At 41.4% G+C, this 12,593-nt stretch overlaps 3 protein-coding genes across 3 annotated transcripts; 1 reads left to right on the forward strand and 2 right to left on the reverse strand.

Moving 5' to 3' along the window:
* Positions 1-222: 222 nt before the first annotated feature.
* On the forward strand, positions 223-7,701 carry abhd16a (abhydrolase domain containing 16A, phospholipase). The gene is made up of 20 exons (XM_077599558.1): positions 223-341; positions 945-1,001; positions 1,571-1,637; positions 1,762-1,848; positions 1,975-2,060; positions 2,144-2,217; positions 2,927-3,022; positions 3,132-3,246; positions 3,994-4,095; positions 4,161-4,224; positions 4,313-4,362; positions 5,061-5,184; positions 5,343-5,447; positions 5,519-5,582; positions 5,703-5,759; positions 6,173-6,232; positions 6,407-6,483; positions 6,594-6,698; positions 6,790-6,836; positions 7,428-7,701. The coding sequence occupies exons 1-20, from the start codon at positions 240-242 to the stop codon at positions 7,509-7,511; spliced, it is 1,623 nt and encodes a 540-aa protein (XP_077455684.1). The 5' UTR covers positions 223-239; the 3' UTR covers positions 7,512-7,701.
* Positions 7,702-7,945: 244 nt separating this feature from the next.
* Positions 7,946-10,497, reverse strand: LOC144073592 (valine--tRNA ligase-like). The gene is made up of 6 exons (XM_077599559.1): positions 10,356-10,497; positions 9,405-9,530; positions 9,208-9,312; positions 8,839-8,987; positions 8,191-8,340; positions 7,946-8,089 (listed from the first exon to the last, which is right to left on the reverse strand). The coding sequence occupies exons 2-5, from the start codon at positions 9,450-9,452 to the stop codon at positions 8,334-8,336; spliced, it is 309 nt and encodes a 102-aa protein (XP_077455685.1). The 5' UTR covers positions 9,453-9,530; positions 10,356-10,497; the 3' UTR covers positions 7,946-8,089; positions 8,191-8,333.
* A 912-nt stretch (positions 10,498-11,409) lies between these two features.
* LOC144073646 (valine--tRNA ligase-like) lies at positions 11,410-12,491 on the reverse strand. Its single transcript, XM_077599655.1, has 3 exons — positions 11,801-12,491; positions 11,601-11,691; positions 11,410-11,541 (listed from the first exon to the last, which is right to left on the reverse strand). Exons 1-3 carry the CDS (start codon positions 11,896-11,898, stop codon positions 11,410-11,412), a joined length of 321 nt encoding a protein of 106 aa, XP_077455781.1. The 5' UTR covers positions 11,899-12,491.
* Positions 12,492-12,593: the final 102 nt, after the last annotated feature.

Raw genomic sequence — 12,593 nt, forward strand, 5'->3', positions numbered from 1 at the left:
TATATTTAAAACGATAAGAATGGGTGTAATAAATGTGGCATGTTCTTAATAATTACGTCACCATCAAATAGTATGACGTTCATGCCCTCGTTTGCGCAAGAAATGACAGTAACGCCAATTGCGTAAGGAATCTTCTTCGATTCTTATTTGTCGTTGCTGGCGGTTTTACAGTTGGAAACAGCGCCCTCCTTGCTCACGCATTCTGGCGGATTGCAGATTTCGGTACTACACCTGGAAATATGGCCGTCCGAATGTGGCACCGATGTATTTTCGGGCCACATCTGCAAAGAATTCACCGTTCTCATGCCCCGATTGTAATAAGTACCCCGAGGGCAAGGATGGTAGGTGCATATTAATCATTTATCCTTCGTATCGACGTGGCTGACTCCACAATACGAGCTGTTTTGCTGGTCGTTAGCTAGTCGCGTAGCTCTACCTACCTGAATGTTACATGCGGAAGTGTCAACTGTTTTCGCAAACTTGCAACATATTTCACACATGCATGACATTAAAATCATGAATGAGATAAAAGCTTAATTTAGGTTTTGTATGTTTCCCGGTTAGTCAACCGTAAATTTGAGATCTTTCTCAATGACACGACACTTGCTTGTTAATGCTAACGTTAGCTTAATTTACAGTGTAACAACAGTACGTTTTCCATGACTGGACAGGTAAATATTAGTTTTACAGCAAGAATAGGTTATTTACACACACAAACACTAACTGTACTTCAACTGTTATATCATCTTTCTTTGGTGAAATTATGGTACTGAAGTTAGTGAGGAGCCAAAACAGAATTTCAGAATTATGGAGATTGCCTGCAGTGTGACCAGAGTACTAGACTCATTTAACTTCATTGATTTGTCTCTGTAGAGAATTACATTATTTCTGTACATTTATGAAGTGATTAAATACTATTTTTGAACTGTTTTCCCCTCATTCAGGCGTACGACTACAAGCAAGGGAACCTGGAGAAATACACTGATGGCATTCTCGGATGGGTCAGTATACAATTGCTGAGTAAATTATTTGCATTACTTGGATCATGTTGGTGAATAAGGGCAATACGTAAATAAAGTTGGAATCACATGAGAAGAGATTTGTATAATCTAGGGAGAGGTCAGGTAAATTTTGTAGGATTAAGTCGGAATAAAAACCAAATTAAGGGGCTATTATCGAGGCCTTTTTTTACCATAAACTATTTCTACCCATTTAAATAACTCTGCACTGAGTTCGCAGGGAGGGCATTTGAAACACATCTCAACACCTAAGTGTGCCTAATTGAAGCATAGTTGTCTCTGTCCAACATATAATGATCACTTAAATAGGAGCTGTGACAGCTCGTTTATGTTAGGCAAGACCATCAGAACCACACTTAAGAAGGTGCAAACGAGACATTGTTCGTGTCCAAAGGAAACCAACAGAGTGGATCAAATCTTAGTCATGTGATCTACCAATAGTAGATAGTGATCAACGAAATGAGCGCCCCTGATTTAGAACTTTAAAATAATTTATGGCTGCTAAAATTAATGGCAATATGTCAAAGACGGGAATTTTGTGCTTCTTCCAGGCGTCGGCTCTGTGGTTTCTGTCCTACTGCAGCTCACCTGTCCTATTATGCTTTTTGTATGGAAAAGGTAACAACGAAAAGGCTTTGCTTGTAAATATTACAGTAATTTCCTCTGCGTTTTGGACCTGACATTGGCTATAAGCAAAACCTTTGGGGTTATGAATTTATGCTCATCCGGTGCCTATTTTCAGGCTACATCTGCAGTTCTAAGTTGGCGCCAGTGAGTCAGTATGTGACGACGATGCTGCTGTGTCTCCTTGGGGTGGCATGCATCCGAGGTTAGGCCTAAGAATATGTATTAGACAATCTTAGTGTTTTTTAAACAAAATAATAGCAGAGACATGAAATCTTCAGCAACTAAACACTTGTTCAGGCTTGAAATGATCTTGTTTTTCTCCCTCTAGGGTGGGGAAGATGGAAGAACCCTGAGTATGTTAAATTTATTTCCATTTTGGAGGAGGCTAAGAAGAATCCATCGCCAGACAACAAGGTGAGCTTAGGTTGTTTTTAATCAAGGTTTGGTGACGGGATTGAGAAGGAAAATGATTCCATCTCGTTTTCCTTTACTTGTAGAAAAAAATGAAATCCTACAATTTTGACTTCTCTCACTGGCCTGCAGATTTCAGCTCAACTGAAGTCAGCAAACCGTAAGCTTTTATTGTTATAATATATGGGTGTAAACCATATTTTGACTAACTACTAGAGGTGCTCTATTTTGGGTTCTTTTCCTGGTAAAAAGTATGCACTCATAAGAAAGGCGAGACCACTTCATGATTTGACATTGAAACTCAAAACAAAACAAACCATACCTTTTTTTTTTAAACTAAAATTGCCCATCCTTGCTAAAAAATCTACCAACTCAGTTTAGAATGTCAATATAATGTAAAATTATATTGACATTCTAGACTCACAACATAATTACTATGCTTAAAAAACTTTTTTTCTCTTTCTTTTCTAGATTTCAAAATACAGTGGTGCCTTAAGATACGAGGGACTTAGTGAGTTTTTGAGATATAAACTTTCATTCCTTTAAATCTTTTCTATTGTACCAGATTCTACAGTGCTATTTTCCTTAAAAGAAATACTAACACATTAAAATATTGTTTTGAAGTGATTAATGGCATTTCTATGGGGAAAGAATTAATTATTCAGGTAAAGAGTCTTTTGAGGTAGAAATCTTATCACAGCACAAATTCCACTATTTCAAAACACGGCGTTATTTGTATTTGTTTTTTTTATTACACGGTAAAGTCGAAAGAGGCCATCAGTCTCCTACACGCGTTTCCCCACTGTGTCACCGCCTAATGCTTCTTAAGATCCTCTTTTGCCATTCACGATCTCAACTGTTCGTTGTAGGAAGGGAAGCAAGGCTGGCGTTTCCATGCTGAAGCACGAATCCAGACCGCGAGGAGCGGCAGACGCCATTCGCACTCTGCCCTGCCATGTCATCAGGTGTTTTCTTCACTCTCTCACTCTTCATAAGATGTACCGCCGCTCGTGTCTCGCGTAGGGTCCTCCTCCCACATCACAACCTCATGGTTTGACTATTTTTTTTTGACAGCTTCCTCATCGTGCACACCTTCGGGAGGAGGATGTTGTATCCGGGCTCGGTGGGAATTCTGCAGAAAGCCATGAGGCCCATGCTGGAGCAAGGCATGGCCAAGCTTGTAGAACAGGTAACAACAACACACAGTGACGCTTGTTTTCCTCTCAAAAGAGGGTTGTGTTCTGCTTTTACAGCTACTGTAAAAATAATTTACTGTATTTTCCGTACTATAAATCGCACTTTTTTGCATAGTTTGACTCCTCCTGTAACTAATACTCGCATGCGACTTATATAGTTTTTTCCCCTCTGACCGCTGAAAGCCTTTTATGATGTTTTTTTGGCTATAGTCATCTGAAAAACTGTTATGTTAACACAGCGGTGCTCAAAGTTTTTTGCTCCAAGATCTACTTTTCAAGGAGCTAATATAGCTCAAGTCGCATATCACATTTTATATAGTTCAATAAGTGGAACAAATCTTACCGCTACGCAATCAACCGAGTCAAACTTGTCGATCGTCGTATTGATCACCGCTGGGTTAAGAGATGCTTAATAATTTTAGTGTTTCTTCTTGCTTGTTATCCAATAAAAAATGGCCCTCCCGAAAATGTGACTTATACTCCAGTGCGTTTTATTTTTTATTTTATTTTCCTTTTCATTATGTATTATTTGGCTGGTGCGACTTATAGTCCGAAAATGCGGTAACTTTATTTTTTGTAATTTGTCATTTTTATTAATAACAATAACCATGGTGGAAATACCATTTCAAATGCTAGGACAAGTATAAGAAAACAAACTAAACGACAAACTACTCCTTACAAAATACTAAAAGTATAATGAAAGCTAATAAAACAATGACATCCAACATGTTGACCCTCAGTATGGCGGTCAGCGGAACAAGCTGGTGGCCTGCGATGGCAACGAAATTGACACCATGTTTGTCGACCGCAGGGAAGGAGGCGGCAGCAAGGGCAGAACCCTGGTAAGTCCGTGTGAATGTGCATGCTTGAGTGCCAGGCGCGTCATGTTTGTGTCTGCCTCTCACAGGTCATCTGTTGCGAGGGCAACGCCGGCTTCTTCGAGGTGGGATGCATGAACACCCCTCTGGAGGGTGAGAACTCGTACTCGCAAGTATCTTATGTGTCAATCATCCCATTTGACGCCAGATTGAACCGTGTTTCGTTTGATACGCTGGGCAGGCGGCTTCTCTGTCCTGGGCTGGAACCATCCAGGCTTCGGAGGCAGCACGGTAAACTCGTTTTTATTCGAACAGACAGCAACAACAAAGCAAAACGGCAAAACAGATGCTTGCTGATTTGGTCTCATTTACTGGCCTTGATGATAACAGACGTTGAGTCCATTTCGAATGGGAAAATCTGGCATCAAAATATCGCTTCCAGCCATTCCACTCAAAATTAATCAAATGAATAGCGTCATAGATGTCACACAGAGGGGTAATAATGAAACTCAAACATAAAAATGTTTGTTTGTATTTGGTCCGGTTTACCACCTGCCACTTTGGAAACAGGTGCCAAATTGATGCCAGGTATAGCTCAACCATAACTACGTATTGCTTTTTAGGAAAATGAAATTCACTGCCATTGACAGTTTCAAACATCAACACCATTTTGATTGGAAAGGCTGGCATTGAGTGAGCATGTTTCAATGCCATTGACGACAATATACGTCTAATCCAATTCAACTAGGGGACTGGTGGTGATCAATTGAACGATCATAAAGCCATACCTCTAAAAGTATAGTATCTCTGTGGCCCTCTAAAATAGCAATTGAATTCATATTTTAAAATTTATACATTAAAAACACTTTTTCTTACCCAATTCCGATCCGCTCAAAATGATATGATCGGACCCGATTTCCAATTTCATGATCAGACCGGAGACATCACAAGTAGAAATAACGCAGTGCATTTTTTATTTATTTTTCCAGGGGGTGCCCTTTCCACAGAATGAAACCAACGCCATGGATGTGGTCATCCAGTTTGCTGTGCACAAACTGAATTTTCGGCTAGAAGACATCAGAATATATGCCTGGTCCATTGGCGGATTTACAGGTGCCACAATACAGCATTTCTTCTATTTTGGGTTTTTAAAGCAAATTATGTTCTCAGTAACAATGCATTTTTTAAAGTATATTGCACTGGATTAAATTGTGGATGATCATCTTTCATTCCCATTGAGCACGGTATCCTAATGCTGTCCACATATGTAGCCAGTTGGGCAGTGATGTCCTACCCTGAGATCCAATCGGTGGTGCTGGACGCCTGTTTCGATGACCTTCTGCCTTTGGCCCTCAAGGTCATGCCTGATAGTTGGAGTGAGTACTTCCAGGGTCTTCCCCCCCCCTTCTGCTATAGCTTTTGCTAATGCACATGTTTTCCCCCTCAGGACCCTTGGTTCAGTACACGGTGCGACAGTATGTAAATCTCAATGTTTCAGAGCAACTCATCAAGTGAGTCCAACAAAGTCTTAACTCAAATGGTTAATCAGATATTGGATTGGATTGGATAACTTTATTCATCCCGTATTCGGGAAATTTCATGACTTACACTATGCACTGGGCCATGTACAGATACCAGGGACCGGTTCTGCTGGTGCGGAGAACAAATGATGAGATTATCACCACCAGGTGAGTGGAACATATAGCAGTCGATTACCATGTTCACCTTGACAATTTGCGTTATTCCTGAATTGGGCGTTTTGGTTAAAACGATCATAGGCTTGTTCAGTTAATCTTTCAGAGCTGTGGTAATATTGGGATTACATGATTTAGTTACAGGTCACAACAGTATTACATAGTTGGAAATGTTAGTTTTAAGTGCTGTTCTAGAGGGCAAACGTATAAATAAGTGTAGGAGAAAAATAATCGTTGATCTTTCTGCCCTGTAACTACTCGATTAAAAAAAAAAAAAAAAATCTATACTGTTACAAAAAATTCCGCTGCTTCAAGTTTAGGCATGTTTAGATGAGTTCCAATTGGTTAATCCAGAGATGTAACCACAACTTGTTTGACTAATCAGTATTTCTGGTCCCATCCGGCAGTCCAACAGACATCATGTCAAACCGGGGCAATGACCTCCTGCTCAAGCTGCTTCAGTTCAGGTCACTTTTGATATACCCAAAATAGTGCTCATTCACTGTACAACTCATCAACTGCCATTGATGGCTACAGACGTTTACAATTCTTTGGATATCCATCGCCATCAATGGAAGCTAATGAGGTCAACCTATAGGCAGTGGCGGTTGACATGACAAGAACATGTGTGTGATCTGCAGGTATCCAAACATCATGACCTATGAAGCGGTCACTGTGGTCAAGCAGTGGCTGGAGGCCTCCACTCACTTACAAGAAGGTAATAACTGCTTTAGTCATTCTGCAATGTGGACGCTAGTTCCAGACCAATGTTCTGTAGACGAAGAAGATAGTGATTTGATTTGAATCTTAACTTTGGCTAACCCTTAGTGGCCGTGTACAACTCCTACCGGACGGTCGACCAGTGGTGCGACAACGTGCTATTCTCGTACCAGAAGAACTCGGACGCAGACATGGCCTTTCCTTGGGATATTGGTAAGAATGTCCTCGTTTCTGCTTCTTGGTTGTCGCCATCAGGATTGCCAATTTGATGGTCAGGTGACCTGCTAACTTTGTTTCTCCTCAGGGGGGGACTTGTCCGCCCTAGAGAAGCAACAGCTGGCCCTTTTCTTGGTAAGAAATCAACGACTGCAAATAGATTTTTCAATATAATACAGACATGACCAAAATGTTAAGACCACTTTAACCGTCCCCATGCTTTGAAAAATAAGAACAAAACATTGCTGCCTGTGTACTGGATGAGCAACAGAAAAGCTCGGATGGCGAAAGCTCCCCATAATGAGCGGTTTTATAAAAGAATGATGATTGTTCTCCCTGTAAAAGGTCTTGGTCAAGCGAGTACTTGTGAACCCCGCAATTGCCACAGTTGTCAATGATGTGGCATTGGATGTCCACCAAACTGGATACGTGGATGTTTTATTTAGAGTTTGCTACCAAGAAACACTTATTCCATTTTGCTCTACACCACCTCTTTCCCTTGACTGAGTCACCATGGCAACAGTCTCACCTGAGCTCCAGGCTTGCGTGCTGTCATACATTTCCACAGCCGTCGCGCCGCCTTATTGAAGTCATTTAACATGAAAGGCGAAGTGTGCCATCAATTAGGACTCCCGCTACGCTCCTTCGTTCTCAGTTCACCTCGAGAGGGGGGGGGGGAAGAAAAGGACATGAAGTGAAAAATAATTTGTCTGCTTTTCTCGCAAGGCTGGCAAGCACATGAGGAACTTTGAGACGACGCACTGCACGCCGCTACCTGCCTCTGAGTTCCGCACACCGTGGAAGCTGTAAGGACATAAATTGCTCAAAAGGGAGGTGAAGTCGCCATTGTCTGATGTTTTTTTTGTGTTTTGTTCAAGCTAAAGGGGGGGGGGCTTTTGTTAAGAAACCATAAAAAAGCCCTTTTCTTCCATTCTGGTATCTTGTATGGGCTATAAATAATGCTGGGTAAAAGCTTTCAATAAAATCTGAATCAACAGGACTTTTTCTGCGTGTTTTGCATGCGCAGTCCTCAACCTCAGGAGCCTTGCAATGCAATTTCCTTTTTAAGGTAATTTTTTTTCAAGCTCAATTTTTTTTTTCCAAGGCCCTTATAAAAGAAATTGACCTTGCGGCCAATGACAGTGAAAAAGAAATTAACATTGAGACCCAAATGAACTTGGCCAAAGACCCCCTAAAACAGGGCTAGCGACAAACTGGTTGATCATGAGGGGGGAAAAAGTCACTCCCTCTGGCACATAATTTTATTGATTTTATCCAAAGATTTGACATGGAGCCCCAAATAAAATATGTCAGGTGTGTTATAACATCTTGCTAAAGTTGTCCATGGCTTCTTTGACTTTCTGCAGCTCTGTCTGACTCTGTCTTAACTGAAACAAAAAAAAGGAAAACAAACAAGCTTGTTAGCAGCTTGAACTTGGGAAAGAAGAAAAGTTTCCTCGCAACAGGCTGCTTGTTGTTCTCTCGTCACCTTTTCGGCGTCCTGCTGCTGCACTTTGAGCGGCACCTTTTCCTTGTAGTCGTTCTTGGCCATTTTTTCCCGCAATTTGTCCATCACCTTGTCCAGATCGCCTCCCTTGGCACGCAGTTTGGCCAACTCTTTGTCCACGTCGATCAGACCCTGACACGCACCAAAACGTCACTGGGGGGCTCAAATTGGCCTGGCGTGGAGCGCGTGCCTCACCTTGATCATAAGGTTCACTCCAAGGAACAACTCATCGATAATCAAATTGATCTTAAAACCAATTAAGTAGTCAAAAATTGTGTTAAACATACGGGCCGTGGGCCAGAAGCGGACCGCCCAGGGATTCCGATCCAGCGTCTTCTGGCTGGCATGTACAAATTGAATGCTAATTTTGACAACGGCACCATAAAACCCAAGATTTGTCGGATCAAGTGCATTGGCGTATTACACTTTGGCTCACTTTTGTATCTGGACTCAGATTTGTGAATTTGGACTCCACCCAGTCAAAATGGATTGGACCTGTAGTGAACCGCCAAGCAAAATGTAGTTGACCTTCCTGCTTTAGAGCCTTGTCTACATCTCTCTATTTTTTCCCCTAAATAGTGTTTTGCGACCTTTCTGGTTGAACACTTCATATGCTACGCTTGCCTTCACCTTGAACTCGTGTACGCGCAGAGTGCAAATCGCAGGGCGTCCGTCCCGCACTCGGGAATCCCGTTGGGGTAGTCGGACTTCTGTCCCTGCTTGGCTCGCTCCACCTCCACTGGATCCAAATTGCTGTAAGTGAGCTGTGCGTGCAGACCCTGGAAGACGCAAATGGGCGCGTAAGAAATGCTGCTGCGCCCTCTGCTGGCTCCTGGCAATAACCTGGCTAGTCATTTCATGACTGATGGCTTCAATAAAAGCTTTTTGGCATGCTTAATAAAGCTTACGAGAGAAGACGGACCTCCAGGGAGTAATGTGAGGTACAAAAAAATAATAGCGTTTGTGTGTGGCTATCATCAAGTAGCAATTCCGCTTCACCTCCAGGGAGATTCCGGTAATGACATCAAGCGGGTCGATGACGTTGCCCAGAGATTTGCTCATCTTCCTCCTGTGGGCGTCCCTCACCACGGCGTGCAGATAAACCTTGGAGCAATGACAGGACTGCTCATTATGTTGTCCTAATTACGCCAACAAGAATCACCCTGGATGACCCCCATGGCGTGGCGAGAGCTCACCTCTTTAAAGGGCAGCTTGCCGGTCAGTTTGAGGCCCATCATCACCATCCGGGCAACCCAGAAGAAGAGGATGTCGTGACCCGTTTCGAGCAAGGTGCCAGGGTAGAACACATTCAGGTCCTCCGTCTAAAGTTGAATGTTATTCAACGTTATTTCCATTTTTAAATGTCCACAATATGAACCGCGAAATTATTTCGTGTGCTCTGTGAAATCAAGGCGTGTATGAAATTTGTTTTGTCTTTTTTCACTAAAATTATTCTTAAATTAATACTTTTAAGACAATTTATTTTAAAACATTTTTTTTAAATTCCATTTTAATTTTTTGTGGGCCAAATATTTTTATTCTTTTGAAAATCAAGTGGGATTTCTCAGATTTATTTTATTGAGGATTGCATACATTCTTATTTAAATATAAAAATGTATGTCATCCTCAATAAAATAAATCTGAGAAATGTCACTTGATTTTCAAAAGAATATAAATATTCGTCCCCCCCAAAAAATTAAATGGATTTAAAAAAAAAAAAAAGTTTTTATCCCTTTTTATTTTGGGGGGGGAAATTATCAACGTTCTACCGGTCTTTTATTAACAATCTATTAAAGAACTTCTTTTGAATAAAAAAAAATACATTCTAAAAATACACAGTGTAGAACTGACGTTCCTAGAGTGGCTGTGCTAATCGCTGGTGTCAATTTACTAAAACATTAATTTCTCCATTATCCGAGGTCTCACACAACCCTTGTGAGAATAAACGGGATGTCAAGGAATGAATATCACAGGTCAAAGAATTGATCAAGTTAAAAACTTTGACACCAAACTCTTTTATACTATGTGTTGTAGGGGTATCGAGGGAAGAGGCATTTCAAATAGAAATTAAGCTGACAACGCCACTTAGTTTTGCAGCCCGAATGGCTCTTTGTGGTGTTCCCTGCAGTGCCGTTTGTTTTTTGTACCTCATTAGGCCAGACGAAAATTGAGAAGGGAAAAATGCCGGATGAGAACCAAGTGTCCAGAACGTCTTCATCTGAAACAACAAATGGCGGCTAACTCGGGACCAATTTTTCCATTATATCTGAAACCCTGCCTGGTGGGAAAGTGACCTTGTCTTAGCAGTGGTGAACCGTCAGGGCCTTCAAGGCCTTCTCTGCTGGCCTAAGAAATATCTGAATCATATATTGTATTTTGTCCATCAATACTTATTAAATAATTCCAAATTGTCTGTTAGCCTCCTTTCATTGCTTTCCCCCTGGTTGCACTGCTTCCAGATGTGTGTTTTTATATTGAAGCATTTAACCAATCACATTTCAGCCATTATTTGTTGCCAAGGTCAGAAATCTGCCTCGAGGCCTTCACAATCAGTTCTGCAGGCTCTGCTGCATTAAACAAGCGTCGATAAGACTGTAGCTTTAACCAATCAGATTTTGAGTTGGCAACACCACAATGCCTTGTCGCAGGCGTATGGATACGTCTTTGCCTTGTCACAGGCGTAGGGATACGTCATCGCTTTCACCAACTATGATTGGCTAGTGATTAGCCAGAGCTACCAAACTGTATTTGGAGCGAGCTGCACAAGCAAATCTATTGTTGTGTTGATTTAAAGCCATTTTCAAGACGGACTATGCCAGAAATACGACAGGACAGGCTCAACTTTCAGCATTAGCTTCGCTGGCGATAGAAAAGAAGGAAGAAAGAAAGGAGGATGGATAGTGTACAGTTAAAAATGATTTTTGGTGAGTAAAATATGGCTATATTCTGAAATAATATTTCAATTGTGGGCCCGGTTCTGATATCTGAAAAGCTCCAGTGTTTGTATTTAATCACTAAATGCTGCTAGGAAGTGGATTTTACCCAATTTTAGTGCAATTTTTGCCGTTTTGCCATTGACGCCCATCGCTGTCTTTTCCCAGGAAAATCACCCCCCGGACCGGTTGTAATGTCTGAAAAGCTTCAGTATTTGTATTTAATCATTAAATGCTGCTAGGAAGTGGACTTTACCCGTTGAAGGCGCTACGAGAAAATGCACGGACCGCCACTGTCTCTTAGTGTAAGTTTATCAGGAGTCACATTGAAGCGCTTGGCCGCTTTCTCTCGGGCCTCCTCGACGGTTCTCCCGCTCACCCAGTAATGACCGTCCACATCCTGGAAGGACAGAATGATCCTCATAAAGTTTCAAGGTAAACTCCTGGAGTTTGACTTACTTCTCCTGGCTTCATGGAGGGATCGTTGACAGTGATGAAGTAAGCGGGGATGCGGTGACCCCACCACAGCTGCTGGGATATGCACCAATCCCTGAGAGGAGGGAGAGGGGGGGATAATTGAGAAAGTGATTCAATGACAGGGATAGACGTCTCGTTTCTTTAAAACGGGAGGGCTGACTGCGATCATTCATTATAAGCACCTTATGTTGTCCATCCAGTTGAACCAAGTTTTGAGGTGGTGCTCGGGGATCATTTTGAGGCGCCCGTCTCGGACAGAATCTGCAGCCTGTTTGCCCATGTCTGTGCAGTTGACGTACCAGTGGGGCTTCAGAAAGGGCTCCACAATGTCCTTGGAACGACTACGCAGAAACGTAAAAACACACAAATAATAGCAAATTCAAAAAAAGGCATACACCAAAATAATTCAAAAGCAAGAGCAAATAAAAAAATAAAAAAATGACAAAAAAACACAACCAACACAAATACAAACAAAAAAATCATTAAAAAAATACACTTAGGCTACAAAAACCTCCCAAAAACAAAAATAGGGCCCACAGAAAGACAAAAAAACTCCAAATATGCAAAATTAAAGCCCAAATAAGACAAACCCAAAAAATCTAATATACAAAACAATCCACCTAAAACACACAGAAAACAACAAATTACCCTAAGACAGAGAAAAAGCACAAACAAAATAAAACAACCACCCAAAAATAGATAAATCGAATCCATATTCAACACCGCTTAACCTCATCTGGGGTGCTGGAGCCTATCCCAGCTAACCAAGGACAAAAGGCGGGCCACACCCTAAACAAATACAAAAAAAGATACACCACAAAAACACACAAACGTGCATAAAAACAACCTAAAAAAGCATGTTCAAAACCCAAAATATGCACAACATTTTTCATGCAGGGGGGGCGGTTGGTTATAAAATGTTATTTAATATCTATAGGTTTCTCTCTTTAGTGCGTACTTCATGCAAATATACCC

This window comes from Stigmatopora argus, chromosome 4, assembly GCF_051989625.1.
Source record: "Stigmatopora argus isolate UIUO_Sarg chromosome 4, RoL_Sarg_1.0, whole genome shotgun sequence".
Lineage (NCBI taxonomy): Eukaryota > Metazoa > Chordata > Actinopteri > Syngnathiformes > Syngnathidae > Stigmatopora > Stigmatopora argus.

Bases quoted from the DNA above. Each gene is read 5' to 3' on its own strand.
- abhd16a (XM_077599558.1), top strand. From the start codon at position 240: ATGGCCGTCCGAATGTGGCACCGATGTATTTTCGGGCCACATCTGCAA. The intron at 1,002-1,570 runs GTCAGTATACAA...TGCTTCTTCCAG, and splicing joins CTGATGGCATTCTCGGATGG to GCGTCGGCTCTGTGGTTTCT. The intron at 3,023-3,131 runs GTGTTTTCTTCA...TTTTTTTGACAG, and splicing joins CTGCCCTGCCATGTCATCAG to CTTCCTCATCGTGCACACCT.
- LOC144073592 (XM_077599559.1), bottom strand. From the start codon at position 9,452: ATGGTGATGATGGGCCTCAAACTGACCGGCAAGCTGCCCTTTAAAGAG. The intron at 9,313-9,404 runs GTGAGCTCTCGC...CATTGCTCCAAG, and splicing joins GCAAGCTGCCCTTTAAAGAG to GTTTATCTGCACGCCGTGGT. The intron at 8,988-9,207 runs GTGAAGCGGAAT...TGCGTCTTCCAG, and splicing joins TTACCGGAATCTCCCTGGAG to GGTCTGCACGCACAGCTCAC.
- LOC144073646 (XM_077599655.1), bottom strand. From the start codon at position 11,898: ATGGGCAAACAGGCTGCAGATTCTGTCCGAGACGGGCGCCTCAAAATG. The intron at 11,692-11,800 runs GTGCTTATAATG...CCCTCCTCTCAG, and splicing joins AACTGGATGGACAACATAAG to GGATTGGTGCATATCCCAGC. The intron at 11,542-11,600 runs GTAAGTCAAACT...CTGTCCTTCCAG, and splicing joins CCTCCATGAAGCCAGGAGAA to GATGTGGACGGTCATTACTG.